The sequence below is a fragment of the Mustela erminea genome, chromosome 13 (genome assembly GCF_009829155.1).
Source record: "Mustela erminea isolate mMusErm1 chromosome 13, mMusErm1.Pri, whole genome shotgun sequence".
Classification (NCBI taxonomy): Eukaryota; Metazoa; Chordata; class Mammalia; order Carnivora; family Mustelidae; genus Mustela; species Mustela erminea.
Window position 1 is genome coordinate 40,545,054 of NC_045626.1, and position 26,997 is coordinate 40,572,050.

General features: G+C 39.9%; 2 protein-coding genes and 1 pseudogene across 6 annotated transcripts in view; 2 read left to right on the forward strand and 1 right to left on the reverse strand.

Annotated features, from left to right (window-relative positions):
- The window catches only part of DSC1 (desmocollin 1), a 38,516-nt gene extending 33,894 nt beyond the window's left edge, over positions 1-4,622 (forward strand). The window contains exons 14-17 of one of the 2 annotated variants that reach the window (XM_032309190.1): positions 1,274-1,392; positions 2,732-2,986; positions 3,941-3,986; positions 4,068-4,156. In XM_032309190.1, coding sequence (XP_032165081.1) covers positions 1,274-1,392; positions 2,732-2,986; positions 3,941-3,976 — 410 coding nt within the window. In that variant the 3' untranslated portion in view covers positions 3,977-3,986; positions 4,068-4,156. Of the gene's footprint in view, positions 1-1,273; positions 1,393-2,731; positions 2,987-3,940; positions 3,987-4,067 lie in introns of both variants that reach the window. The other variant, XM_032309189.1, reaches the window with a different exon arrangement.
- Positions 4,623-12,835: 8,213 nt separating this feature from the next.
- LOC116572546 lies at positions 12,836-12,935 on the reverse strand (annotated as a pseudogene).
- An 11,807-nt stretch (positions 12,936-24,742) lies between these two features.
- The window catches only part of DSC2 (desmocollin 2), a 35,343-nt gene continuing 33,088 nt past the window's right edge, over positions 24,743-26,997 (forward strand). For 2 of the 4 annotated variants that reach the window (XM_032310751.1, XM_032310754.1), the window contains exon 1: positions 24,743-25,447. In XM_032310751.1, coding sequence (XP_032166642.1) covers positions 25,379-25,447 — 69 coding nt within the window. In that variant the 5' untranslated portion in view covers positions 24,743-25,378. The remainder of the gene's footprint in view (positions 25,448-26,997) is intronic. The other 2 variants (XM_032310750.1, XM_032310753.1) reach the window with 1 other exon arrangement.

Genomic DNA, 26,997 nt, shown 5'->3' on the forward strand with positions numbered 1-26,997 from the left:
ATTTCCTTTCTTTCAAGCTCGTTTTTCCACAAGTAAAATAAAGAGGTTGGTTAAGATTCCCTCCCATACAAAACATAGTCTTTTAACCAGCCAAGTTTATGCACAGGAAGAATTAGTGAAGAGTGCTTCCACAAGTTGCTTAGATGTTTATGCTCGCTGTTATTAATAAAGGTATTTAACATACATCTGAAGAAGACTCCAGTGAGGGGTGCCTGCCGGCTCAGTCAAAGGTACACATAACACTTGATCTCAGGATTGTGAGTTAGAGCCCCACGTTGGGTGTAGAATTACTTAAAAATAAACAAATAAACCTGAAAAAGAAAGAAAATTGGAATTATAAAAAGAAAAAAAAAGACTCTCGTTAGTGGAAAATGGTCACGGTGAGCCACTGAGGAAAAGTAATGCATGCAAAGAATGTTGAGATTTTGCATTCTGCAAACTTTTTTTCAAGATGCAAAAGTGATGGAAATCATTCTCTCATCTCTCCTTCCCACTCACCCTCCCTCTAGCCTTCCTTCCTTTTTTAGTCATTTATTGGACTACAGAACCTATTTGCATTTATAGGCTTTCCACGTAGTCTTTACTGTGTCCTAATTCATTGACTTGAGTTGCAGGTTAGATTGGACATGCCCCTTAACACAGTGATTACAATTTCAAAAGTGGCCACAGATTTTAAGTAACTGCCTTTCATGTTTGTATTTATGCCTAATGCCCTTTGAGTGTGTTCTGTATGGATTTGAATTATCAGTAATACTAGCTTAAATTTCAATCAAAGGGAGTTACTATTTCAGTATGGAGGAAAGAAGAGAAACATTTAAGTTAGTTCTGGAGTTGGGAAGAGACCTGTTAACAAACTATGCTCAGTTCATCCTTCTTACTTTTAACTGATTTCTTTCTCATTTAGCCTAATAATAGTCTTAGTCAGACAGAGATGGTCTATATACTCTGTTTTAAATTTCATAACCCAAAGGGATCTTAATTTATGGAACAAATTCTGTAAAGTTCTGTGAAGAAACTTTTAAAAAATCATGATTTAAAGGACCATGAGAGACTACGGACTCTGAAAAACAACCTGAGGGTTTTGAAGGGGCGGGGGGTGGGAGGTTGGCGGAGCCAGATGGTGGGTATTAAGGAGGGCTTTTATTGCATGGAGCACTGGGTGTGGTGCAAAAAGAATGAATTCTGTTACACTGAAAAGAAATTAAAAAAAAAAAAGATATGCACCAGCAAGAAAATAAATACTATTTTACTTAAATCCTTTTTTATTTTTTAGGTGTTCTGTTTGCTTGTTTCTGTGTTACTGCTAAGAGAACAGTAAAGAAGTGTTTTCCAGATGTAGCCCAACAAAATTTAATTGTGTCAAACACTGAAGGACCTGGAGAAGAAGTGATGGTAAATTAAATTTCACTTTGGTATGAATTGTATGGTGATCCAATGATAACAGCTGAGTATTACATAATGATAGTAATAATAATGACAACTAATGTTTATTGAGCACTTACTATGTCAGGCAGAACTCCATGTGCTTTGCATGCATTAATTCATTTTTTTAAACAATTTTATTTATTTTTTTGAGAGAGAGATGAAAGAGAGAGAGCATGAGCAGTGAGGAGGGGCAGGAGAGGGAGAAACAGACTCTCTGCTGAACCAGGAGCACATGAGCCTCAATCTCAGAGCCCTGAGATCATGACCTGAGCCAAAGGCAGGTGTTTAACCAACTGAGCCACCAGGCATTCCTGGATTAACTCGTTTAACTTTATAATTCTATTGTATTACTTTCATAGTGTAAGGGCCTATTTAGCCAGAGCGATTCCATCCAGTTAAACAGTGATTTTGTTGTTTATGTAGTAAAACTTAAACTAACACCCCCCCACCACCACCGCCACCCGGGGAACTTACTTAAAGCAAGTCCCAGAAGCCAGTAGAATATGGTCAACCAGTCCCTGATAACAGAGCCCAAATACAAGAGCAGGTCAGGTCAGGTGGAGATAACAGAGCCCGAATGCAGGAATGAGTCAGGCCAGGTGGAGACATCCAATCAGTGGGGTGTGCATACTGTCTCCCCAGCTACCAAGGAGTGTGGGCCCCACCTTTTGGATGCCAATTCTGACCAAGGTGATAGGCTAGTTCAAATAGCTACTATGGGGTGAATTGTAATTCAATTGACCACCCATGAGTGACCTAGCATGACTGTGCAGCTTTCTCTGTGTGTTGCAATCTCATTGGCCACCTGTGTGTGACCAGGCTCAACCACATGGCCTTTGCTCTATAAGAGTTAGTCTGTAAGGCAGGGAGGGGTCGCCCTCCCTGTAAGAGGCAGCCCTGAACAGTCAGTTTGATTCTTGATGCTTGGTGCGAAATAAAGCTTTGCTTGACCTTCACTTTGTATCAGTCTCGCTCCTTTGATCATGGACCTATCATTGGGGGACCTATCGATAGGACTCCAAAGAATCATAAACTCGTGGTTCCTTGACTTAAAACCAAATCTTCAATGGTATTCTTCTCCCTTTGTGCATGTCTGTGTTCAAATTTCACCTTACCCAACCTGAGTGTGGCCTCATCTAAATTTAACTAAATACATATGTGATGACCTCTTTTTAAAGAAGATCACATTCTAAGGCATTGAAGGTTTGGACTTCAACATAATCAATTTTGATGGGAAAGAAAAATGAAAAGAAATTGTTAGTTTCAATTTGACTCACTCATTTTTTAACTCTAATTTTACTTTTAGGAAGCAAATATTAGACTCCCCACACAGACATCCAATATTTGTGACACAAGCATGTCTGTTGGCACTCTTGGTGGCCAAGGAGTCAAAACACAGCAAAGCTTTGAGATGGTAAAAGGTGGCTACACTTTGGATTCCAGCAAAGGCGGTGGACATCAGACCTTGGAATCTGTCAAGGGAGCAGGACAGGGAGTAATGGAGGCTGGAAGATACACATATACCGACTGGCACAGCTTCACCCAACCTCGGCTTGGTGAGGTGAGTGCCAATGTCTTTGAGTTCATATTCCATGAAAGTTAAAAACGATTTTACTTTTTTTTTTTAAGATTTTATTTATTTATTTGAGAAAGAAAGAGAAAGACAGACAGAGATAGTAAGAGAGAGCACAAGTGGGGAGGAGAGGGTGAAGCAGGCTCCCAGCTGAGCAAGGAGCCCAGCATGGGGCTCGATCCCAGGACCCTGGGATCATGACCTGGGTGGAAGGCAACCGTTTAACCCACTGATACACCCAGAAGCCCCTAAAAACAATTTTAAATCAAGATTTCCCAAAAGTTTTCCTCCTCAGGCACCTGGAACTCATCACCTTTTAAGTTCTTTAATTATCATATATATGGATTTAAGGCCCAAGCCCAAACAGAAAAATGATCCTTTCAAGTCTAATTTTTAAAATAAGGTTTACAAAACTGCTCAACTATCTAGGAGGGGCATATATATACGTATTTAGGAAGTATAAGAGGACCAGGAGCTTCTTCCCTAAATTACCAGGAAAATCATTTGGAGTGAAAGATTTGTATAGAGTGATACATGGATCGTAAATTATAAACATTTTTTAGTATACTGAATCCTCTGTGTGGTCATAAAGGCCTGGCTATCAACATCAACCAGACAGGCTGTCAAGCTTTTACTTTGGGTTTTAGTTCCTTGTTTTAGGTTCAGATTAACCGATACTGGTTAATATTTATCCAGTTGAATATATTCCAAAATTGTACATAAATGGAAGAATCATAGCCTATATGGGTTCCCCAAATATGTGAAGACCTACAAAGAGATGTTGGAACTATACAGATGTTCAAATGGGAAATCATAAGTTAGTTTTGTGATATGCATGTATCTTTAATTTTCATAAATGTGTTCGCTAGGAGCATTTATATATCTGCTATATTTTCAGAATGAATATAATACAGACCAATCATGTGCATTTTTTATATGTAGGAATCCATTAGAGGACACACTCTGATTAAAAATTAAACAGTAAAAGGTAAATCAAAGACATTATTTTTATGCTAATATGTTTAGGTGTCTTTAAAAAAATAATAAAATGTGCTCTTTTTTGATACAGAAGGTGTACCTGTGTGGACAAGACGAGGAGCATAAACATTCTGAAGACTACGTGCGTTCGTATAACTACGAAGGGAAAGGGTCTATGGCGGGCTCTGTAGGCTGCTGCAGTGATCGGCAGGAAGAAGAAGGGCTTGAGTTTCTAGATCACCTGGAACCCAAATTTAGGACGCTAGCAAAGACATGTGTCAAGAAATAAATGTGTGTTTTAACAGAGAAACATCTACAAATGCATATGTAGGAGTTTGTTGAATGTAAATTGATAGCAGCATCTGCTAATATTTTGTTTATTGGAAGTAAACTTTGAGTCAGGTATAGATAAAGATGCTATAAATACAAGGCTCCCTGTCTCGCGTGACTTCCATATTCTCTAGAAAGAAAAGTTTCATGTGTTAATTTTCTTTTCTATGCATGTATATATCGCCCTTTTCAGGACTCTACCAATGTGGTTCTTGCATCTTCTATTTGAAAACTTGTGTTACTCTCTATGCTACGGAAGTGTGCGGTGGGAGAGCTGGGTATTGTCGAGGCTAATAAAAAATGCATTTTAATTTGAGATGAAAATTAAATATTTTCCTTCAAAATTCTGGAGAGATTGTTCTTAGAAATCCTCTTAGAAACTCTGTCTTTGGTGCCAGAGAATTGCCACACCTGAGTGGCTGTGTATTGAAGGACTTTCGTATTCTTTGGTTCAGTCTTCAGTTTGGGAAATAAGTACTCATTTCTCACTACACTTTTCACACTGCGGAGATGTTCTCAGCACTGTCACTTTCAGGAGTCTTCAGCGCTTGGTCCTTGGATCTCTGCCCATACGAATCCATATTCAGGTTCCTACAGCTTCTAGGTTTGTTGGAAAGGCATGGACCAGAACAAGCCCATAATAATGTGAGCCAGAGGTTTTATAAGGATCAGATGGGAGAATTTCCAAGAAAGAATTGCAACCTTGATGCCCATGGTGTGACTTAGACTCACAAATAGGTTTTGTTTGCCCACCGGGATGTATTATTACCTTTTTAAAATATAAATACCTTGACAAGAGCATGCACTGTCTAGTTTGGCAGAGGCTCGTCATCTTCAAGCATTTGTAAAACCAGCCTGGCAGGCATTAGATTTGCAAGCCTGAGACACGGTGCTTAGCCTTTTAAATATGGTAAAAATGGAATGAGGATCCATATTGGAATTTAACACTCTGCCTACCTTGGTAATTATTTTAAGAAAATGGAAAATCAGAAATACTGAATTTCTAGCATGTAAATGTTAAAACATGGAAATCTATGAAAGCAACACTCAACCAAACATTTGTTGAATGATGGATAAATGAATGAACACATGAGTTAATAAATTATTTTGAATGTGTAACATTTTAATTTAGAAAGCAGTTATATATTTAAATAATATTTTAATAGTCTTTTGTGCCAAACTCTCTAAATTTGCAGACAATAGCAGCATATATTCCATGGAAATTTCTCATTCAGACCAAAAAACTGTTTCATTTTCTTTAATCTACTAACTAGTTAACTATTGAAAAGATTATTTGATTTTTAAAAAATTCTGTAATTATTCTTATTCTCAATTACAGCTTCTGATTAAAGCTATTTCTTGATGTGAAATTGGGTATTAGAGCAGAATATAAAAGTAGTTCTAATAAATAAATATTTTATTTTATAGGATGTCCATAATGTACGATTTTTATAGCAACTGTGGGTAAAATTATTTTGGAGGGTAATGCAATTTATGTTGTCTGAGGTATACAATACTCTGACAATGGTACCAGTTCAGAAATTTTTAAGTATAACATTAAAAATTTGGAAATGAATCACGCCATGTTATATTGTTGAATGTAGGTGCAGAACATTTTCTGAGCAATTAAAAACTATTAGCCAAACATTAATTTATATGTGTTTGTTTATGTTTTCATTTCTTATATTTACTTAAATAGGAAAGAGAAACTTTATGTTTATAACATAAAGTATAATTAAAAGCCAAAAGTTATCAAAATAAGACACCCTAAAGTATTACCAGAATTGTTAGAAAGTACGGAAAATGAATTTGTATTAAGCAGTTTTGGCTAGCTTAAATATTTTCACATATTATTAAAGTTTATCTCACAAAGGAAGTATGATTTGTCTTTCTTTAGGAAACCCTAATCTCTGTTTACACTCAAAACTAAATGTTATTTGTATGACTGATAAAATTTATAAAACTCCACTGGCCTGTTTACCAATTGAGTTGGTTAATAAAACATTTTATTATCTTTATGGATTATTTCATATAAGTTATCAATAGGAAATCATTATGAATTGTTCTTCTGTAATTAAATCTATAGTTAGGGAAAATATACAATTACATTTTTATCTTGATTCAGATCTCAAAAGTATTCCAAGTTAAAAAATTCTATAGGAATACCAAGATAGATGAAATTTGATATAATTATTATAAATTAGCTTTGTTAAATACCTCTCTAAGTTTACTGAGCTTTCAATTCTCCTGAGTTATGAAAAACATTTTATAAAATTTGATATACATACTTATGTTTACCTTTAGAAATTGGGGAGAACCTCAGTGGCTCAGTCAGTTGAGCGGCTGCCTTCCCTCAGGTCATGATCCCAGGGTCCTGGGATTGAAAGCTGCACCAGACTCCCTGCTCAGCGGGGAGACTGCTTCTCCCTTTCCTTCTGTCTGCTACTCTGCCTGCTTGTACTCTCTATCTCTCTGTCAAATAAATAAATAAAATCTTAAAAAAAAAAAAAAGAAAATGTAATAGGCTGTTACTTGGAAATTATTCACAATAGATGTTTTAGAGTTGAATATTTTTATTATCATAGAAAAGGAAAGCTAACTCCATTTTGTGGTGTCTTAGCTTTAAAAACCCTGTACCAGTTGAAAATTCTCAATTAGATTAGGGTAATGAAGCAAAACAAACTATGTATATCTCTGCATGTCTCTGGTCTCTTATCTGCTTTCCTAATAAATCTGAAGGAGCACTGCATCTGTCCTTCTGCTTACATAGGTGAAAAAGAGAGCTGGGGAAGGCATTCCTAAGGATGGATAGACCCTTGCATATTTTGTAGGGTTCAGGAAAATTAAGTGAGCAAATTTTTAAAACAACTCTTTGAAAGGATAATGTTGCATAAAAGAAAATAATAAAAATCACACTTTATCTCAAATCTTTATCACTTATCCTTATCACTAACAATAAGATAACCACTTTCCAATATAGGAATAGACTATGTAAGAAGCATCAGAAACAAATATGTTAAGTACATTCATAACACACATTTTGTAAAGATTGATTGAATTATTTTAAAGTCTTCAGTGTCGAAGAACAAAAATTTAACTGAGTAGATTTGAAGATGTAATTGACTTTACTCAGGGACTCAGAAATGTACCAGCAACCACTCTAGTTTACTAAAGTTTACAGGCTCTCTGAGGAGTTGTGCAAAATGGAAGGTTTTTGTAGGCAGAAGGAAGAGGGTGAGGGGAGAAAGTTATCAGCAAAAGAAAAGAAAGGATTGTTTTGGGTCAGGTGGTATCATACAGATTATCTCACTAATGCTAACCAGGAAATTTCAGATTGACTTTTGAAAGATCACACTTCTGGGAGAGTCTGAAACTGAAATTAAGTCCAGGACTGCTGTCCTGGGGGCAAATGACATTTTGGGCCTGTTGTTTTTTTTTTTCCCCAACACTATTTAAAGTAAGTTTTTTGATAAGAATAAAATACCACTTGATAAAGCCAATCTATAGTTAGAAGTTTTATATTTCCAAACTGTGGAGAAAAGAACAAAATTAGAAATGAGTGTGGACTTCCTCTGTATTTGGCCGGTTTTTGGTGTGGTTTTTTTTTTTTTTTTAAGATTAAGTTATTTATTTGAGAGAGAGTGCGAGAGAACAAGAACACACATGAGCAGGAGAGGGGCAGAGGGAAAGAGAGAGTCCTCAAGCAGACTTCGCTAGGAGTGCAGAGCCCCACAATAGGCCTTGATTCCAGGACCTCAAGACAACGTTTTTAAAATTTACTTGTCAGTGTGCGATAATTAATACCTGGAATTTTGGAGTGTTCTTATCTGTCCATGTTTAGGGACCTTTAAATGCTGCAATATGGAATTATTAATGTCAAATAGAGGCTTCAAGTCTTCCTTTGAGATAGCTGAGGTTTTACCTAGAATTCATGCTAAAAATGCATGTAGCCTTGTTTTCTGCTAGGTATATAGTTCAAGAAAAGCTAAAAGGAACTTTATAATCCAAAGTGGAAATGAATTCCCTTGCCTTTCCTAATGTACACAAAAAATTGAGGAATTAAAGATGGATAACATTCATACAGTTTATCTATTTAAAATTTGAAATCCAAATTCACAAAAGACACTTCATCCATCATAGGTATTCTACAAGATAGATATGTTACTATCTATGCCCTCCATATTTTTCACCTGTCTGAGATCTATGCTGAAAGTCTATTATCAGTTGTTCTTGAAATGTGATTCCTGGACCAGCAGTATCAACATCACAAAGGAGCTAATTAGAAATGCTAATTTTGGGGTTCCTGCCCCAGATCCATTAGATAGGAAACTGGGAGGGTGAGGCCCAGGCATTGCTGATTTATTACTAAATACCAGTACTAGCTCTTTGCTAGTACTCTGTGTCATTCATACTACCTGGAAGCTTGTGAGGAAATTGGATTCAGGCCCCACCCCCGGACCTATTGGATCAGAATCTGCATTTCGTCAAGATCCCCAGGAGATCTTCACGCACAGGAATTAGCATGGGTAGTTGATCCCTTGAGGAACCTGCAAAAACTAATACATGAACAACACAATGAGCCAGTTAGAGTAGGTGACACAAGTAGCCTCAGCAGCAAGTCTGTGGCCGAGATCTGGTGGGGAAATTGTGCCAGTTCACGTTGTAGCTTAAACTCAAGCCAGCTTGCCTCTTGCCCCCACAAAGCAGACCCTCCCACTCTGTTCTTCTGCACCTGGATCACCAGCTCTATGAATTTTATACCTAAGAGTGCCTTGCACTGGAGAGTATACAATGACACATACGGTAACCAAATTTAGATAGATGACATGTTCATTGTCGTTTTGCTTAGTAAATTTATTCTGCTAACCCATAATTTTAAAAAAATCACATTTTGAGAGTAATTATTTTTGATCAATCCTATCCAATGTATTTACCAAATCATGTTTAAAAATCAACCTGAATAATCCTGATAGTCTAAGCAAAACACACTCATAGTTTCCTGATTTTGTTTTGGCATATAGGTCTCTTGCTGTATTCTTTTCTGACTGAACCAATTTATCCCCACATACATTTCTAACGTTTTATTTTTCTGGGTGTAGCTGACTTTGACTATTATATAGGTGTGGCTGAGAACCTGTCAGAACCAGTGGTGTTATATAAGTCAGCAAAGTCTGTCATGATTATTTCTTCCTGTTTCAGACTGGGTAGAAGAAAATTAAGACAAATTTTCAAAGTTGTTTTGATTTTGGCATAGTGCATTATTAATATTCAGTACATATGGTACCATAGAAAAATAGAATATATTTGTTAAATATGTCAAATAAAACTATTAATATTAAATACTGATTTGATATTGATGTTTTTAGATTAAATATATTTGAAATTAAACATTAAGAACAGTGTTGATGCTTTTTTTTTAAGATTTTATTTATTTATTATTTATTTGACAGAGAGAGAGATCACAAATAGACAGAGAAGCAGGCAGAGAGAGGGGGAAGGAAGCTCCCTGCTGAGCAGAGAGCCCAATGCGGGCCTTGATCCCAGGACCCTGGGATCATGAGCTGAGCTGAAGGCAGAGGCTTTATCCCACTGAGCCACCCAGGCACCCAAGAACACTGTTGATGCTTACAAGCACATGTCCCTTGGTATTTTGTAAGGGTGATGGCAGAGACTGCTGGTTGTCTACCTACTATCTTCTAAGTTAGTTCATTAGAGATGGAGCTCTGATTTCAGTCAGGCTGGCTATGTGCCTCACTGAGAGACCACTATTTCCCACCCCACCCCTGATCCAAGTATGACATGCCCTAAATTCTGGCCAGTGAGAAGTAAGTGAAATGCTGTGTATAAGATTTCTGAGTAGGTCTTAAAGGATGTGATTTGGCTAGAAGATTTTTTTTTTTTTCGAGTAAGTTGTACACCAAATGTTGGGCTTGAACTCACAACCCCAAGATCAAGAGTCACATGGACTACTGACTGAGTCTTCCAAGTACCCCTGCTTCCTCCAGTTGTATTTCATGATGCCTAGAACACAGGATGTGATGCCTTATGCTCAAGCAATCCTATTGTGAGTTTCAGATTGGAAGCCATCAGCCATTTCTTGAGAATGGAGGAGCATAAGGATGGAGGCTGGATCCCTGGTATCTTTGTGCAGCTGCCTCCAAACCTGCTCTGGATTTCCTACCTCTAGACTTGTTCATGTGAGTGATAAATCTGTGTGTGTTTAAGCAATGAAATTTTAGATTTTCCATTAAATGTAGCTGGATCTTATCTGATATAGGGAGAGAACAGAGATTGAATGGAAAGAATTGATATACCTAAGTCATGATTCAATAAACTTGGGAACTTGTTTTCTTTTGGGTAAGATTTTAAAAATGGATAGACTTGAAGACATTCCCGTGTTTTCTTTCCTTCTTTTCTTTTCTTTTTATTTTATTTTTTTTTGAGAGAGAGAATGCTCACAAGTGGCAGGGGGGAGCAAAGGAAGAGGGGGAGAGAGAATCTCAAGCAGACTCCAAGCTGAATAAAGAGCCTGAGCAGGACTCAGTCTCTCTACCAGGGGATCATGACCTGAGCTGAAACAGAAGTCGGACACTTAACAGACTAAGCCGCCCAGGTACCCCATGGCACACATTTTTATTTGGGGTTTTTTAAAAGATTTTATTTATTTATTTGAGAGAGAGAGAAGAGCGAGTAAGCAAGAGAGAGGGGGAGAGAGAGAGCATGAGGGGGGGGAATGGGCAGAGGAAGAAGCAGATTCCCCATTGAACAAGGAGCCTGACATGGGGCTCGATCCCAGGACCCTTAGGTCATGACCCGAGCTAAGGCAGACGCTTAATCCACTGAGCCACCCAGGTGCCCCACACACATTTTTAAATGTTGCATACCACTTCTTCCACTTCATCCTCTGCTCTTCTGAACTGTGTGATCAAGTTGCTATGTTCCCTTAAGTCTAAAAAGATTCAATATTTTGTTCCATTCTAACAGCCTGAGGCATAGTCTCATTTTTCGATTAATTAATATATAGGTAAATAGAATTTATTTTTCTATTTATCCAATGAATTTCTATCATAATCTGAAACTCTTCTTATGCCAACTCAAAGAGACTTGAAAATGAGTAACGGTGTGTTTGACAAACCCAGGAAATTACAGAGGTTTCAGCATGTGACAAGACAGTGTTATGGTTTTGGTATATGACAAATGGTGAGTCCATAAGCTAATAGACACAGTTGGAATTCCGCTTTTTTACATTAGTGGCTATAGAAAAATGCATTTTAAAAATTATCTCAGTGAATTGGCTAGGACTTGCCTTAGAGCATTTGATAACAGAAATAAAGTGGCTTAGACAATGTAAAAGTTTATTTTTCACTAATGTAAAATCTTAGACTTGGCGGCGCCTGGGTGGCTCAGTGGGTTAAGCCACTGCCTTCGATCCGGTCATGATCTCAGGGTCCTGGGATCGAGTCCCACATCGGGCTCTCTGCTCAGCCGGGAGCCTGCTTCCCTCTCACTCTCTCTGCCTGCCTCTCTGCCTACTTGTGATCTCTCTCTGTCAAATAAATAAATAAAATCTTTAAAAAAAAAAATCTTAGACTTGTATGGATGCTTAAAAAACAAATTAATTTATAATAAAATAATAAATAATAAATAATAGAATAAAATAATAAATAATAAAATACATTTATTAAATTAAATTGATTTATTTTTTTACTGTTTTTTAAAACATTTTTTTAAGAAGTACCATGAAGGGCAGAAGTTACAGATTGGAATCCATTGAATCTAAAAATTTCTCCAGAGAAATAGATATCTAAAATTAAGTCAAAAAACAAATAAGAAAATCAGGAACAAAAATAAGCGTGTGTGAGAGACAATATATTTACTTTTAGTAATATACTAATGAATCTCATAAATTGATATGAAAATAATAAATTACTAAGTAAAATGGGCAAAGAATATAAACAGGTCATTCACAGAAGAAAAGACAGTTAAATTTTATTTGAACAAATGAAAACATTCTTATCTAATGACTAGATTTAAAGCAATGAAAAAGTAAACATCTGTTTACTACTATATTTCTTTCATTAAAATTAAATAATTTTTAAGTACATATGGCCAGGAAAAATTACGGAGAAATAGAATCTCTCATAAATTACATCTGTAGGCCAAAGTGTAGCTAACAAATGTTTTGGAAAAAAAATTATGACTATATTGCTATATTCAGATTAAGACATTTTACCCAAAATGTAAACTTGTGATTTCTTTTGAAAACTTAGCTGTTCTGGTTACACTGAATCTATCTTCCCAAAGGCTACCGATCTGCTAAAGCCAGCACACTCTGAACTTGCCCTGTTCATGTCTCAGATGGGAAGGCTTCAGTTATCATTTATTAGGACACTTGTACTATTCTTTCTTTCTCTCTCTTCTTCTCTTCCTTTCTTTTCTTCCTTCTTTCTTTCCTTCTTTTCTTCCTCCTTTTCCTTTCCTTTCCTTTCCTCCATCTTTTCCTCCCTCCCTCCCTCTCATTCTTTCTTTCTCAATACGGAATGCTTCATGAATTTGTGTGTCAGCATGGCTCAGGGCCATGCTAATCTCTGTATCGTTCCAATTTTAGCACGCGTGCTGTCGAAGCCACTGTATTACTATTTTCTGAAGGTAAACTTAGGAAGTGAAAAGAAAAAAGTTTTCTGTACTTTTGCTTTTTCAAAACAATTTCAGAATAATTTAAAAGGGCAGCTTTTTTCAACAACGTGCCTTATTTTGATTTCTTTCCTGACCCCTGTAGGCATTAAGGTTTGGAGCTACTTGCCCTATTTCAACAAAGAAAGAGTTATGATACCTTTTGGCATACAATATAACTGACTTCCCTGTGTTCATTGTTTATTGTTTTCTGTCTTCTCCCTGCTTTTGAGTGTAAGCTCCACCAGAACAGTGCACAGCACATAAGGGGAACTCAATAAATCTTTTTTAAAGAAATTTATTGAGTGCCTACTATGTGCAAGCATTCCAGAACTCTCTATTCCTGAATATTATCTCATTAAAAATATTAACAACACAATTCCGATTTAGGCATTAGTATTCCTATTTACTAATAAGAAAACTTAGGTGGAGAATGGTTAGCTGACTCAAACAAGCTCAGACTGCTAGGTTTCCAAAGAGCCAGGATTTAAATCCAAGTCTGACCAAATGAACATTCCTTTTCTAACGGCCCTCTGTATCCATAATACAATGGAAAAAAAATATTTAGGACTTCTTAGTCTTAAAAGAAAATTATGGGTCCTGTGACTCTAGGTTAGTTATTCATGACCTTCTACAACGTAAATGTCAATCCTCAGCTGGTAAATCTCCATGTGAAGGAGGGTGACAAAACACAGACTTTCTTACCTCAGAGTAATCCTCTCCACACTGGAATTTATGGGTTAAGTAGGTGAATTGTTTCCATTTGGAGTTGCCCTAGTTATGTGCATATTGATAACAATCAAGTCTGCATTTCCAGATTGGATGTCTCTTGAATTCCACATCCATATTCTTTATTACTTATTTCTAGCTTCAAGGCTCACAGAAATAACAAACTCAGTATCTTCAAAAGCGAATTATTTAATGCCTTGTCAAATGAGCACTTTGCTGAGGCCCTTATCTTTGTTACCAACACTATCATCTCTCTTTGTCCAAACATATATCAAACCCAGGATTCTGCAATTATCTGGGCATTTAAAGAATAGAAAATTAATGCACTCCCGGAGGAGACAGATTTATAAAGGACGTAATTACAGCACTTGGGTCAGGTAATAAATAACAGAGGCACATGTTAAAGCCTGTATGAACACAAAAGACTTGGAAGTGCTTTTCCTCACATGGGGAAGTTAGGGAAAGCTCTATGAGCAAGGGAAAGGAGGCATTCTACGAAGTGCAAGTAAGCTTTCCCAAACCAAAAGGGCCCAAAACAAACAAAACAAATGCAAAACAAAACAAGCCAACAATGAGAATAACTGAAGTTCCAAAAAACACGATTTGAAAACCACTGTGACAGAGGATGGATCAGAAGGCTGTTGAGTTGAAAGACCCACGAAGATGGTCCAGATGAGAGATAAGGAATCAGATAAAGCAATTAACCCAGAGACGGATGGATGTGAGTGTGAGAAAGAGATGATGTCTAAGATGACTCCCTGGTTTCTTTCTTGAGTAAGGAAGAGGCTCATGATACCCTTAACTACAAGGAAGAAAAAAGCAAAGAAGTTTTGTTATGGAAAGACAATGGCTTTGGTTTGAGACATTTTAAACTTTAAGTATAAGTGGGAGATCCAGGAAGTTATGTCCTTTCTCAAAGTTAGAAAGAACATGACTGATGCTCTTCACCCCACTTCCCACTCTATTCCTTAACATCTAAGTTATCCATCCTTAAACACCAGAAGTTCACTTAGGGCAGGGACCACATTTTAAATTGCTTTCTATCTAAGTAACTGGTGGTATAAATCCTTTTTTTTTTTTCTGTATGAATATTCAAAACATCTTCTCTTACCTCTACTCAGCAAAGATCGCCTTGGTACTTCCCCTGACACCTCTTTTTTCCCCTCTACTCTAGACTCTAGGATTTGTTGTGAAAATCAAGCAAACCAGCAATATGTGAGGATTACCATCGAGAGAAGTAAGATGAATGTGAGAAGGAAGGATGTGAGTCGTAGCTCAATAAATTTGTTACGAAAAAAAGAAGAGATGAGAAAAAAGAAGAGCTCAGAGAATGAGGAGGTAGCCTAATTTTTGTGGTGATAGTTGTTGCTGGGAAATAGAAGGAAAACGTTAAATTCAAATTTTCAGAAAGCAGCAACAAACTGAACATGCGACATCCGGCAAGAAGAAAAGATTATAAAAATGGTTGTAGCATATTAAGAACACCTGCTGAGAAGGCTAGAAGAGACTAGAATTACTTGAAGAGGTTGGTGTTTGACCCTGTTTCCTGGAAGGCTCCTGGGCCTGACAGGGGGCAGCTCGGAGCACCGGCACAGTTCCTGGCAGGCAAATGTGAGACGAATGGCAACATTTGTGTTTGGTTTTGCTCTTCAGTTTTATTGAGCTGTAACTGACAAATAAAACTATATATACCAAGCCTACAATGTGATGATTTATTATACATATATTTTATGACATGATTATCAGAATCAGGTTAATTAGCAAATCCATCATTTCTTATGGTTACCTTGTTCGGTTTGTGTGTATGGTAAGAACACTTCGGGGTCTACCTGCTTAGCAAATTGCAAGTATAAAGTACAGTGTTGTTACCTATAGTCACCAGGCTGTACATGAGATCTTCAAAGCTTATTCGTTTCATAACTGATGGCTTGTACTTTTTTTTTTTTTAAGATTTTTAAATTTATTTGACTGACAGAGATCACAAGTAGGCAGAGAGGCAGGCAGAGAGAGAGGGAAGCAGGCTCCCTGCTGAGCAGAGAACCTGATGTGGGGCTTGATCCCAGGACCCTGGAATCATGACCTGAGCCAAAGGCAGAGGCTTCCCAGGCGCCCCTGGCTTGTACCTTTTGACTGACATCTTCATCTCTCCCCTACCTCTCAGCCCCTGATAATCACACTTTGATCTTCATCAGGATATATATCTATATCTATAGCCCTATCTATTTATCTATTTATCTACCCATCTCTCTATCTATCCAATATTGACTAGCTGGCTTCCCAAAAACTGATAAGATGAAAAACCCAACCATAGTTAAATACATGAATCCCTGCTATTACTTTCTCTGGAACAAGTTTCATAGAATTGTCTGCATGGAATACATCTTTGTTGCAAATCAATTTTTATAATTAAGATAATTAAGAATCCTGGGACTTTTTTTTTTTCTTTTTTTTTTGGTTTGAGCCTCATGTTTCTGACCACTGTTTATTAACATTTTTCATATGCTTTCTGCAACTAGAAACTACATAAATCTCTCATGCCTCGTTTTCAGTTGTTTTGAAGGATCACAGCCTCTATATGGGGTGACTTCTCAGATGCCCTAGTGTAAATTTCAGGCTTTCTTATAGCCAATGGATTAGCTATGCTTATCTCAAAGCAACATCATAATTTGTTAATAATTAGCCTATGGGTTACAGGTAGTTTGATTTTGTATAATCATATATATATAATCATGTATAACATATATATATAAATGTTTGTGTGTATATACATATATACACATATATATGTATATATTATATACATATATATGTATATATATTTGTTCAACAAATATTTAGCAAGGGCCCACACTGTGACAAGCATAGTTGTAGCCTCTGAAAGTGGAGAAGAATATAAGACCTCATGAAAATGACATTCTAATAAGCAGAGATAGATCAAGAAAGCAAAATGAGTAAAATACGAAAGACAGATGGTAGGATGGAGTGTTTATGGGAGACCAAAGCTCTCACCAAGACCAACAAGAGACCTGGATTAAATACAAAAATTTATCTATTTTGAGATATCAGAAAGTTGCAGAATCAACAAGAGCTAGAGAAGCTGATATTCCAGGGGCGAGAGCACCAGAGAAAGGGGAGTATGTCCCCTGTAAGATAACTTCACTTTTTCCCCATGGAGCATTTGAAGCTACTGACACCAGCTAGCTGCCAAGAACTCAGGCCTGGCCATAGCAGAAGGCCACTGCACTGGGAGAGAGAAATGGGAGCTTCTGGCAATTGCTCAGGCATAGTGTGACAAAGACACTGGAGGCACTGCACTTACCTCCAGCTTTCCCTTTGAGACATTTGCTGGGTTCTAAACTTTCATGGGGTGGGACGTTAGCAAAAGCAAAACCATCGGATAGACCAAAAGCCATTTCCACGGTCTCCTAGTGCAGGAGACAAAGACCTGCGGGGGGGAAAGAGCCACAATAAACCCACCAGGTTCTTAGTTAAAACCACAGGAAGTCATCAGGGGTTTGATGTTTCAATTAGGGTGGACAGGGGAGGCCCCAAAGAGAAGGGGCACAAAGATCCAAAGCTGAAGGGGGTGAGAGAGTCGCAGTGTAACCATCAGAGGGAGGAGCGTTCGTGCAGAAGTGAAAGCCTGAGGAGGAGTATGCCCAGCGTGTTCAAGGAACAGCTGAGCCCCGCACTCCCCAACCCCCCTGGGGCTGACAGCACAGCATGTGATTGGGGAGTAAGAGCTGGAGTCCAAGAGACACACCGTGGGATGTGTCAGCCCCCCTGGACCACTGGACAAACTCTGGATTGGATCTAAATGAGATGATAAGCCTCAGAGGGATTTTTGTTTTTAGTCTTTAAACTTTGGAATCCTTCTAGAGGAGTTTGGATAGAGAAATATCGTGACCTGACCTATTTATTACCAAGGACAGTCTGGCTGCTAGATTGAAAAGAGACCAAAGTGAGGCATATTGGAACCAGAAAGACCACTTTGGAGGTTTTTCAGATAACCCAGGTGGGAGGTAACAGTGGCCTGGACAAGAATTGACATGGTGAGGGGCGCCTGGGTGACTCAGTCTTTAAGTGTCTGCCTTTGGCTCAGGTCATGATCCCAGGGTTCTGTAATGGAGCCCGGCATCGGGCTCCCTGCTCGGCGGAAGCCTGCTCTCCCTCTCCCACTCCCTCAGCTTCTGTTCCCTCTTTTCCTGTGTTTCTCTCTGTCAAATAAATAAAATCTTAAAAAAAAAAAAAAAAGAATGGACATGGTGGGAAAGGGGAGACGCCATGTATATTTTAAAGGTAGCGTTCCTAAGATTTATTGACTGAATGGATTCCGAGTATAAGAGAAAAAGAGGAAGTCCACAAGATGTTTTGATGGAAGCAATTGGGAAAGATGGAATTGTCATTCACTGAAAAGGTGAAGAGACTGTGGTCATTGTCAATGGGGAAGATCAGGAACTCAGAACTGGAAAGATGAACTTTGCAGGGCCTTCTGGACAACTCGGCTAAAATGTCACATGGACGGCTAAAGCCTGGAGTTTAAGGGAAAGATGGGGGATAGAGCTTTCTGTTTGCCAACCATCAGCATGGAGATGGTGTTTAAAGTCAGAAGCCTGGGTAAGATCAACAAGGGATTGAGCAGGGATAGAACCAGAACAAAGGTCCAATCACCAGTCATGGGCACTCCATTAATTAGAGGTCATGCAGGTGAAGGGGAATCAATCAGTGAGTGCAGAAGGAAAAAGAGAAACCCACTGAAGATGGTGTTTCAAGGACAGTGTGCAAACTCTCTACAATTAAGACAATAATGAGAAACGGAAAAATGACTATTACAGTATTATGAAAGTGCCCCCAACCTTTGTAAAGACACTTTTGGTGAAGCAGTAGGTGAGAAAAATCTGATTAGAAAGAGCTCAGAAGATTTTGAGAAATAAAATAGAAGACAGTAAAGATAAAACTTTTTTTCCTAGATTTTTTTTTTTTTCTATAAATGAGAACAGAGAAATGGAGTATGATAGCAGGACAGAGAGATAGGACTTGGGCAGAATTTCCTGGTATTTTTGTTGTTGTTGCTGTTTTTGTTTTTATTTTTTTAGATTTAGTTGATGATGGTCCTGACAAGGATAGTGATGGATTAAATTGATGCTATAGGAGACGAGGAGCAGAACTAGTAGCACAGTGCTCTTGAGTAGGTGGAGGAGATGGGAATGGATGCACACAGGGAGAAGTTGACCTTAGCTGCGCACCAAGGTGGTTCATCATAGCACTGAAGAAAAGGCCACTTGGATGGTACAGATGCAGGCAGGTAGTAAGTGTGGGGAGGCTTGTCAAAGTTCTTGACTGTTTCCTTTTCCTCTGTGAAATGGAAAGCTAAGTTAGAATGGAAAGTGAGAATTAAGGGTGACATACAAGAGATTTGAGCTGAGAAAAGGAGATTTTTTATTATCCTCAGATCGTATTTTTTAAATTTTTTTTTAAATATTTCATTTATTTATTTGAGAGAGAAGGAGAGAGCACAAGCAGGGGAGGGGGCAGAGGGAAAGGGAGGGAGAAGGGGAAGCCGATTCCCTGCTGTGCAGGGATCCTGACAGAAGGACATGGGGCTGGATCCCAGGACTCTGGGATCCTGACCCGAGCCACAGGAAGGCAGAACCACCCAGGTGGCCCAGAAAAGGAGGTTTTGAAAAAAAATTGCAAAGGAGAATGAGGGGTGGCTGGGTGGACTGGGCAGACAGGGTAAGGCTGTAGCAGTGTTAACTACAACTTAAGACAGTGATTGTGACCTTAAAGTGAAACTCCTGAACTTGGGTATGAGTTCATCTTCAGTCACATTCAGCTGAGAGTGTGCAGTAGCTAGGAAGCTGAGTTCAGTTTAACTAGGGAGTAACTTTAACCAGGGGGAATCAGCTTCTGATTTTGCCAGTTCAACTGGTGTAAAAGGATGTTTTATGGTTTTATTTTATTATTTTTTAAAGATTTTATTTATTTATTTGACAGACAGAGATCACAAGTAGACAGAGAGGCAGGCAGAGAGAGAGAGGAGGAAGCAGGCTCCCTGTGGAGCAGAGAGCCCGATGCAGGGCTCGATCCTAGGATCCTGGGATTCATGACCTGAGCCAAAGACAGAGGCTTTAACCCACTGAGCCAACCAGGCGCCCCTGTTTTATGGTTTTAACATGCAATTCTCTAATTTTTTAAAATATACTTTGTAGGCTTTGAGATTCCTCTATTGTAAAATGCCTGCTCAAGCTCTGCCCATTTTTCTTTCTATTGAGGTTTCTGTCATGTTCCTATTGATATGTGGGAGTTCTGTGCATGTTCTAGATACTATTCCCTTGTCTAGGTTAATCATACCTAATGTCTTTCGCAATCTGTCATCTGTGTCTTACCTTTATTCATGGTGTCCTTTGTTGAATAGAGAGCCTGACTTTAATGTAATCAACTATATCTTATTTTATTATTATTCCTATTTGATATATGCTTTTGGGGCATCATTTCAAATATCTTTCTCTACCTCTGGGTCACTTATTCTCCTACATCATCTTCTGTGGACTTTATGTCTTTGTCACCACAGGAAACTTTAAGCCATCTGGAGGCTGTGTTGTATGTGGTGTTTAGTTTTATTTTTCTCCAATAATGATTCAGTTTTCCTAATGCCACCACTAAATAATTTCTCTTCTTCTCAGTGCTGTGTATTGTCCCCATTTTATCAGGTACTAAGTTCTCACTTATGCACTGGTCTCTTTCTGAGTTCTAAGTTAAAATTCATCAGCATATTTATCTGGTTTTGTGTCAAAAAAAACACACTAGAAGTTCTCACATTTTAACAAATATGCTCATACACGTCCATCATGCATGAGTTCCGATGAGGAACTCTCATCCGACTAAATTTGATCCAAGACCTCACTTTAACAGGCCAATACATATTAAAAATAGAGAAAGGAAAACAAAGAATTACTGATCAAAAGAATGCTCCAGCATTACTCATTTATTCACTCATTTACTTGATCATACAACAAATATTTATTTGGTGTCTATGGGCAGGGATTCATGATGGATAGAGCTGGAGATACAAGGCTGAGCCCAAAAAAAGCAAGTTGCTAAAGTCATGAAACCCTACACTCTTCAATGAGAAACAAACATTCGTCAAATAATTATCCAAAAAAATTAACGTTGTAATCGTGACAAGTACTCTGAACAAGTTTAATGAGGAAGGCTTGACCTCATAGACAGATTTGACCTGGGAGAGGAGAAAATCAAAGGTAATATTTGTAGGGTGGACAGGAGGTTACCAGGCTGGAGAGATGGAAAAAAGTTCCAGGTTGTGGAAAGAGCATGTACAAAACACCTATGGTAGAAAGGACCTGAGTGCAAAGGTCTGAAAAAAATTCAGGTGTGTTTGTGTTTTAGTTTTTAGAAGTCAGAGCAGAAGGAGCTAGACACGGAGAACACATGGGCACAGCCAGCAAGAGAAGAAGAAAACAGGACACATTGATGGCAGAGAAGCCAAGAGCAAGTATGCTCTAGGCTAGGCGATCTCACAGAACAGTGTATTTCTTGTCCCTTGGTCCTTTTAAGAAGTGGGTAACATTTCAGAATCCATGAAGAGATTGAACACAGGATGTTTATATCAGTCTTATAGAGTACTGTTTATACATCATTTTGTACTTAACTTGAGGTTAATCTCTTTTCTTTTACAAAGGAGTCAGCAGGATGTGTGTATCTCAATGGAGTGTCCTTCTTGTCCTACCCAGTTGTTTTATTTTTCCCTACACACTTCCCTGTCTTGTTCACCACAGCATTCCCAATGCTGAGAACAATGCCTGAGACATAGTAGGTTCTCAGTAAATACTTGTCAAATGAGTTAATTTGTGAAGCAAACAAATGAAGATTTGTTGTTTTACATTTTTGTATATTTGTTCATAGCACTTGTGATATCCATATATCAATAGCATCTATTAAAGGCGGAACAGGTGTCATAGATGGTCTCTGGTCATGCTCAACGCAATTGCCTCAAAATTCTTTCATTGGCTTATTTCTATTAAGGGCTTATTAAGTCAAAAGTACTGTAGTAAGAATTAATTTGTAATTTATTTCACACTCTATCCCTTATTCAGTTCAAAAATATGCTTTGAAATGTCATAGAAATTGAGTTTGATTATTACACTATGCTTTATTGAGCCGATTTTGAAAAGAGAACACCAAAGATATACGGACAGCATGAAAAAAATAAAAGTGTTATTTATCGGACAATAACATTTAAAAAAACTTTTCTCCCATTACATAAAAGGATTCTTTTTAAGGAAAAAAAGGTCTAAATTTTTAGAAAGGGCACCACTAGCATAGACTGTGGCTTCTCACTGTAGAGTTGCGTACTTGATCCACTTGGGTCAGACCAGGTCTGGGGTTTATGTTGAAGGGAAGGGTGTTGAGAGACTTAGCCCTGGGGTACAGCCCTAGATCAGGGTCTGAGGTGGATACTGGAAGAACAAGAACCAGGGAGCTGTGGTAGAGATGAGATTGGGTGGGGAAGGGGGTGGGTTATAGGGATATGGTAGTACAGGAGGGATACCCAAACTAATTAGCACTTAAGGAGCACTTAGGACATCCTAAGTGTATTCTTTCCGTTCGGGTTCCATTCTGTGTCCTTACCCCATCCCAAGATAGATTTGCCCTGAGTGTCTCCTGTGCACATTGACCCTCCTTCCCAGGCTCCAGTGGAGGGAAGGCTGGCAGAAATCATACAGTTCGGGAAAAGATGTCTCTATGTACACTTCAGTGAGTAACTGGGATTTTTTGGTCACCATTAACAGGCTTGATTTCTGGTTTTTGAAATTCGAAAACTGTGAAACTAGTCAACATAGTTATGCCCTCCTGGACCTGGGGCGGCTGTTTGTTCATCTCTTTAAGGACAACTCTGATTTTGATTTCCTATGTGGAAATAAACAACCATTTCCAGCTAACCTTTTCCAAAAATCAGCCCCATGAAGTCAAAGTAGTTTAATTTTAGAAGTAGAAGTTACCATAGACAGCATCCAGTGTTACTTTAATTACATTACTTAAGTGGGACTTCCTTTAAGTGAGGGGTAGGGCAGAGGGAAAAGCACACTTCCCTCTGAGCAGGGAGCCTCGTCCGGGACTCCATCCCAGGACCCTGAGATCACGAGCCAAAGGCAGAGTCTTAACCAACTGAGCTACCCCGGAATCCCCCAAAAGACATTCTTTATATATATATATATATAATTATATATATCTATATAATTTTTAAAAATATATATATAATTATATACATATAATTATATTATATATATAATTTTTTAAAGATTATTTATTTATTTATTCATTTGACAGACAGAGATCACAAGAACGCAGAGAGGCAGGCAGAGAGAGAGGGAAGCAGTCTCCCCGCCCAGCAGAAAGCCCAATTTGAGGCTTGATCCCAGGACCTTGAAAGCACGACCTGAGCCAAAAAGCAGAGGCCTTAACCCACTCAGCTACCCAGGCGCCACCCCTCCCAAGACATTGTTACCAAAAAAATTCTTCTATACCCATTTCATTGTCTTTTCAAATTTATACCTGATATTTCAAAAATGTATAATAGAGGAATCCATTTCAGTGACCATTTAGTCTAATCTAAATATATTAAATAAATTAGGCCACTTGTCTAGAGGAAGTCCCTTATATTTCGTTTCTTTTTTAAAAGAAAAAAAGTCACAATACCCCCATCACCATTTTAATAGCCTCAATTAGATACTTAGTGTGAAAGATGAAAATAATATCTAAGATGAATTCTTTTCAGATTGCTCTTCCACCCATTTCTGGAATGAGGAAAAATGTAAGCTACCCTTAAGGCAATAAGGGTTAAAGGGTAGCTAAGAGTTTGGAAATATCCTATTGTCAAGGACTATGATGATAGCCTGAGTACATTCCTAGAACCTGAAACTAGTTTGTTTCTCTGTCCTCTGGAGAGCTTCATGCTAGAGATCACGATGTCATTAGTACACGATGAGGTGTGTTTATGAAATCATTGCTGGAAAAACATGGGGGTTAAAAAACATGGAAACAGAAGCATGTCAGCTATAGTCTCATGCCGATGACCCAGGCTTATTTTATGAGCAAATGTTCAATGATAAATTTTCTGGCTATGGAAATAACTTAACAGCTCATTATGGGTCATTAATAAAACAGAGCATGGGACTAATATGTAGGATGCAAGCCATGTAGTGTTTGACCTTTGAGTTTAACTATATGGTCAATGTTATAATAATTTTGGTTCTGCGTATAATGGTATAAGATGGTACACGTTTTTAAGAACTGAAATGGTGAGTGACATGGCTGGCTTTTGAAACAGGTTTCTCCAAACATCCCAGGGGAGACAAACCAAACGAAATGGAACAGACAAATTTCTCCTTTGTGGTCAGACTTCCCTGGTTTAAGCCAGCAGTGGAAAAGAGGTGCTGGAGGATGAGTCAGAACGCCCTGTCATTGTTCTCTGGAGAGCTCAAGCAAAGTGCTTTCATATTTTAATCTTCCAAGTGAAGGCCGGAGGTAATTCATCTAGTTCAAGTACGTTGCAAACCAAACATAAACTGCGTCCCATACTTTTTCTTTTCTTTGGTGGTAGGAAAGGAAGAGAGAAATGTCCAGGACTTCAATTTAGGAGACAGGTGTACGAAGGTCAGTGGAGGGCTTTACTTTGGGACAATGCAGGGTCTTGAAGAAGGGCGGTAGCGCACATTTAACTAACGTCAAGGATTTGAATAGATGCGCTTTCTGTTGTAACTTATCCTTGACTTTTTTTTTTTTTTTGTAGCCGGGAACCCCTTCATTAATTAGCTAATTAATGTTTTTAATTTATGGTAACTTTCTGCATCACTGCTGTATTGGCCATGGCATTTCTAAAAACAAAAACAAGACCCCCTCTCCCCCGCAAGAAAGGGTGCCACACATGAAAACCCTGTCGGAACTGCACTTGGAGATCTGCAGTCAATTTACTCTAGCAAGGAGTTCCTGGAGTTCCTTTCCAGCAGGTAGGCCTCACGCAGCTGGGACAGCCCTGGCGACCCGTCCACCTCTGGCGACCCGTCCAGCTCTAGCTCACTCTGACCTCGGAGCGGCCCGCAGAGAGGGCAGCGCGCGGGGCGGAGCCGCGGCGCGAAAGCGCGCCCAGGCCCGCGCCCCCTTCCCGCGGCCCGCCGCGCCCCGGGAGTGAGTCTTTGTACAGTCAGGGCTTCTGCTGGGCAGGGCCAGCTGCTAATCTTCCAGGCGGACACCGGGGTGGGGGGGCGGTGGCGAGATGGGGCATATAGGTGGCGTCCGCTGCTGAGAAACACCTAGCGCAGGTAAAAGGGTGGCGACGAGAGGGAGTTCCCACCTGTTGCGCTCTAAAAGAAATGAAGACTTGAGAAAATAGCAAGGAGGGGCCGATCGGTGGCTTTCAGACGCGCCTGGAGCCCCACCCTCGGCCGGAGGAAAAGCCCCTTGGGTGCGAGGCCAGCGCTCCAGAGAAAGCCAGAGGAAAAGCGCCTCTCCCCGCGCGCCACCGTCTGTGCCTCGCACTCGTCCTGCGCGGCCGGCCCAGTCTGCACTCCGGCCGCGGCCTTTGGCCCCGCCGAGCCTTCCCACCCGACCTCCGGGCGCTTCTCCGGTGACCTGTCCCCGAGTGCTCCCATGGCGTCCGCCCGCCCAGCACGCTCCCGGAGCGGAGCCCAGTGCTGGCAACTGCTGCTGACCCTCTCGGTGAGTGGCCGCCCGGCTGCCGGCTCCCGGGAGGGGGGCTCTGCCCGATGGGGGTTCCAGAGGAAACTCAGGGGGCAGGGGTGGCGGGCAAAGTGGAGGGTAATGGGTCGCCGGCCGGTTGAACGAATGGAGTTGGAGGAATGGGGGAAGGTTGCCAGGAAGAGGTTCGCGACCTGGGCGCCGCGCTCCCGAAAGGGAGGAGAAGGGTGTCATCGGTAGATGTAATCAGCGCAGGCAGACGGAGACGCAGACGCCAGCTGCGAACGCCCAGCCAAAACCGTGGCCTCTGGGGACGAGCGGGGAGCGCGGCTCCTCCGAGCCTCTGCCATTCCCCGGGAAGGTGCGATCCGCTTCTGCCTCGGTGCCGGGTTCCGGCCACCGCGAAGGGAGCCCTGCGCGGAGCCGGCGGAAAGTGCTCGCCCTTGGGTCAAAGGGAGGGGACTACGCGCCCTTCAGGGGGTTGCTCTCCGTCCGAGTGTGAGTGTGCGTAGAGGAGTGGTCTCGACGCTCACGCCCGGAAACGGTAGATGGGCGGGCCCTAGGTGACCCTTTGTATGGTTCCCTTTGTTTGTCAGCGTGTGCGGTTGCCACCCCCTTAATTTTAAGGGAAATGTTCTTCCGAATCTCTTGTGCACAGAGGTATCTGGATCCTTCTCCTAGGCCCTCTCAGTCTAAAACTGAGAAAGAACACAGCAGCAAAGTGTTCACTCCCCAAACCTGGGAGTGAGAAGGCGTGGCCTTACTTGGGGAGGGACAGTTCCCCACGGCCGGGGGCGGGGCGGGGAAAGGCAGAACGTACAGGAATTCGATGCCAATGGACAGACCCTGGGAGAGTTTGGGATTAGAGGTTTCCCCAAATGGACTTCCTGAGTCCCCCAGGAAGAGAAAAATTAAATAGATCAGGTGCCAGAAAGTTCTCAACCTGGTAGTGTCCTTTCTCCTTGAGTTGGAGCTCAAGTTCTCTGAGGGACAAGGGAACAAACCTGGACAACAGACAGCAAGAAGATTCCTTCTGGGAGTGCTGGAACCGGCGTGGGGGGAGGGGGGAGGGTGGGAATGAAATATTCTGATAATTTCACTATTCAACCGCTCTTAGGTTACAGGCAATTCCTTAAATGTTTACGTCATGAAATTATAGTACTGTCATTCCAATGTCTTTCTCTAGGAATTCTATGGACAAATTCCCAGGGCATATCAGTATCACAGAAAGGGCCAGGGGCACAACAATTAATATTTTACAGTTGAGAAAAGCAAGAATGGCATTGGTAACGGTCACAACGTATGTAGTTGATGACAAAGAAATGACTTTGGTTAGATCCCTAATAAAGTTGCCGCTTTTTAAAGCACTGGCCATTATTCTTTGAAGGAAAAGGGGTAATTAAGCAGGGACAGCAATAAGTATGAGCAATAAATAGGACTGCTTTGCCTCTGCTTACAAAACTTTCTCTGTTTGCTCTCACATCCTTTCTGGAAAAAAGACGATAAGGTGAACAAACTAAAGGTGACTTGTCTTAGCTTCAGAGTTGGATTGGCCAGAAGTGGGGTAGAAA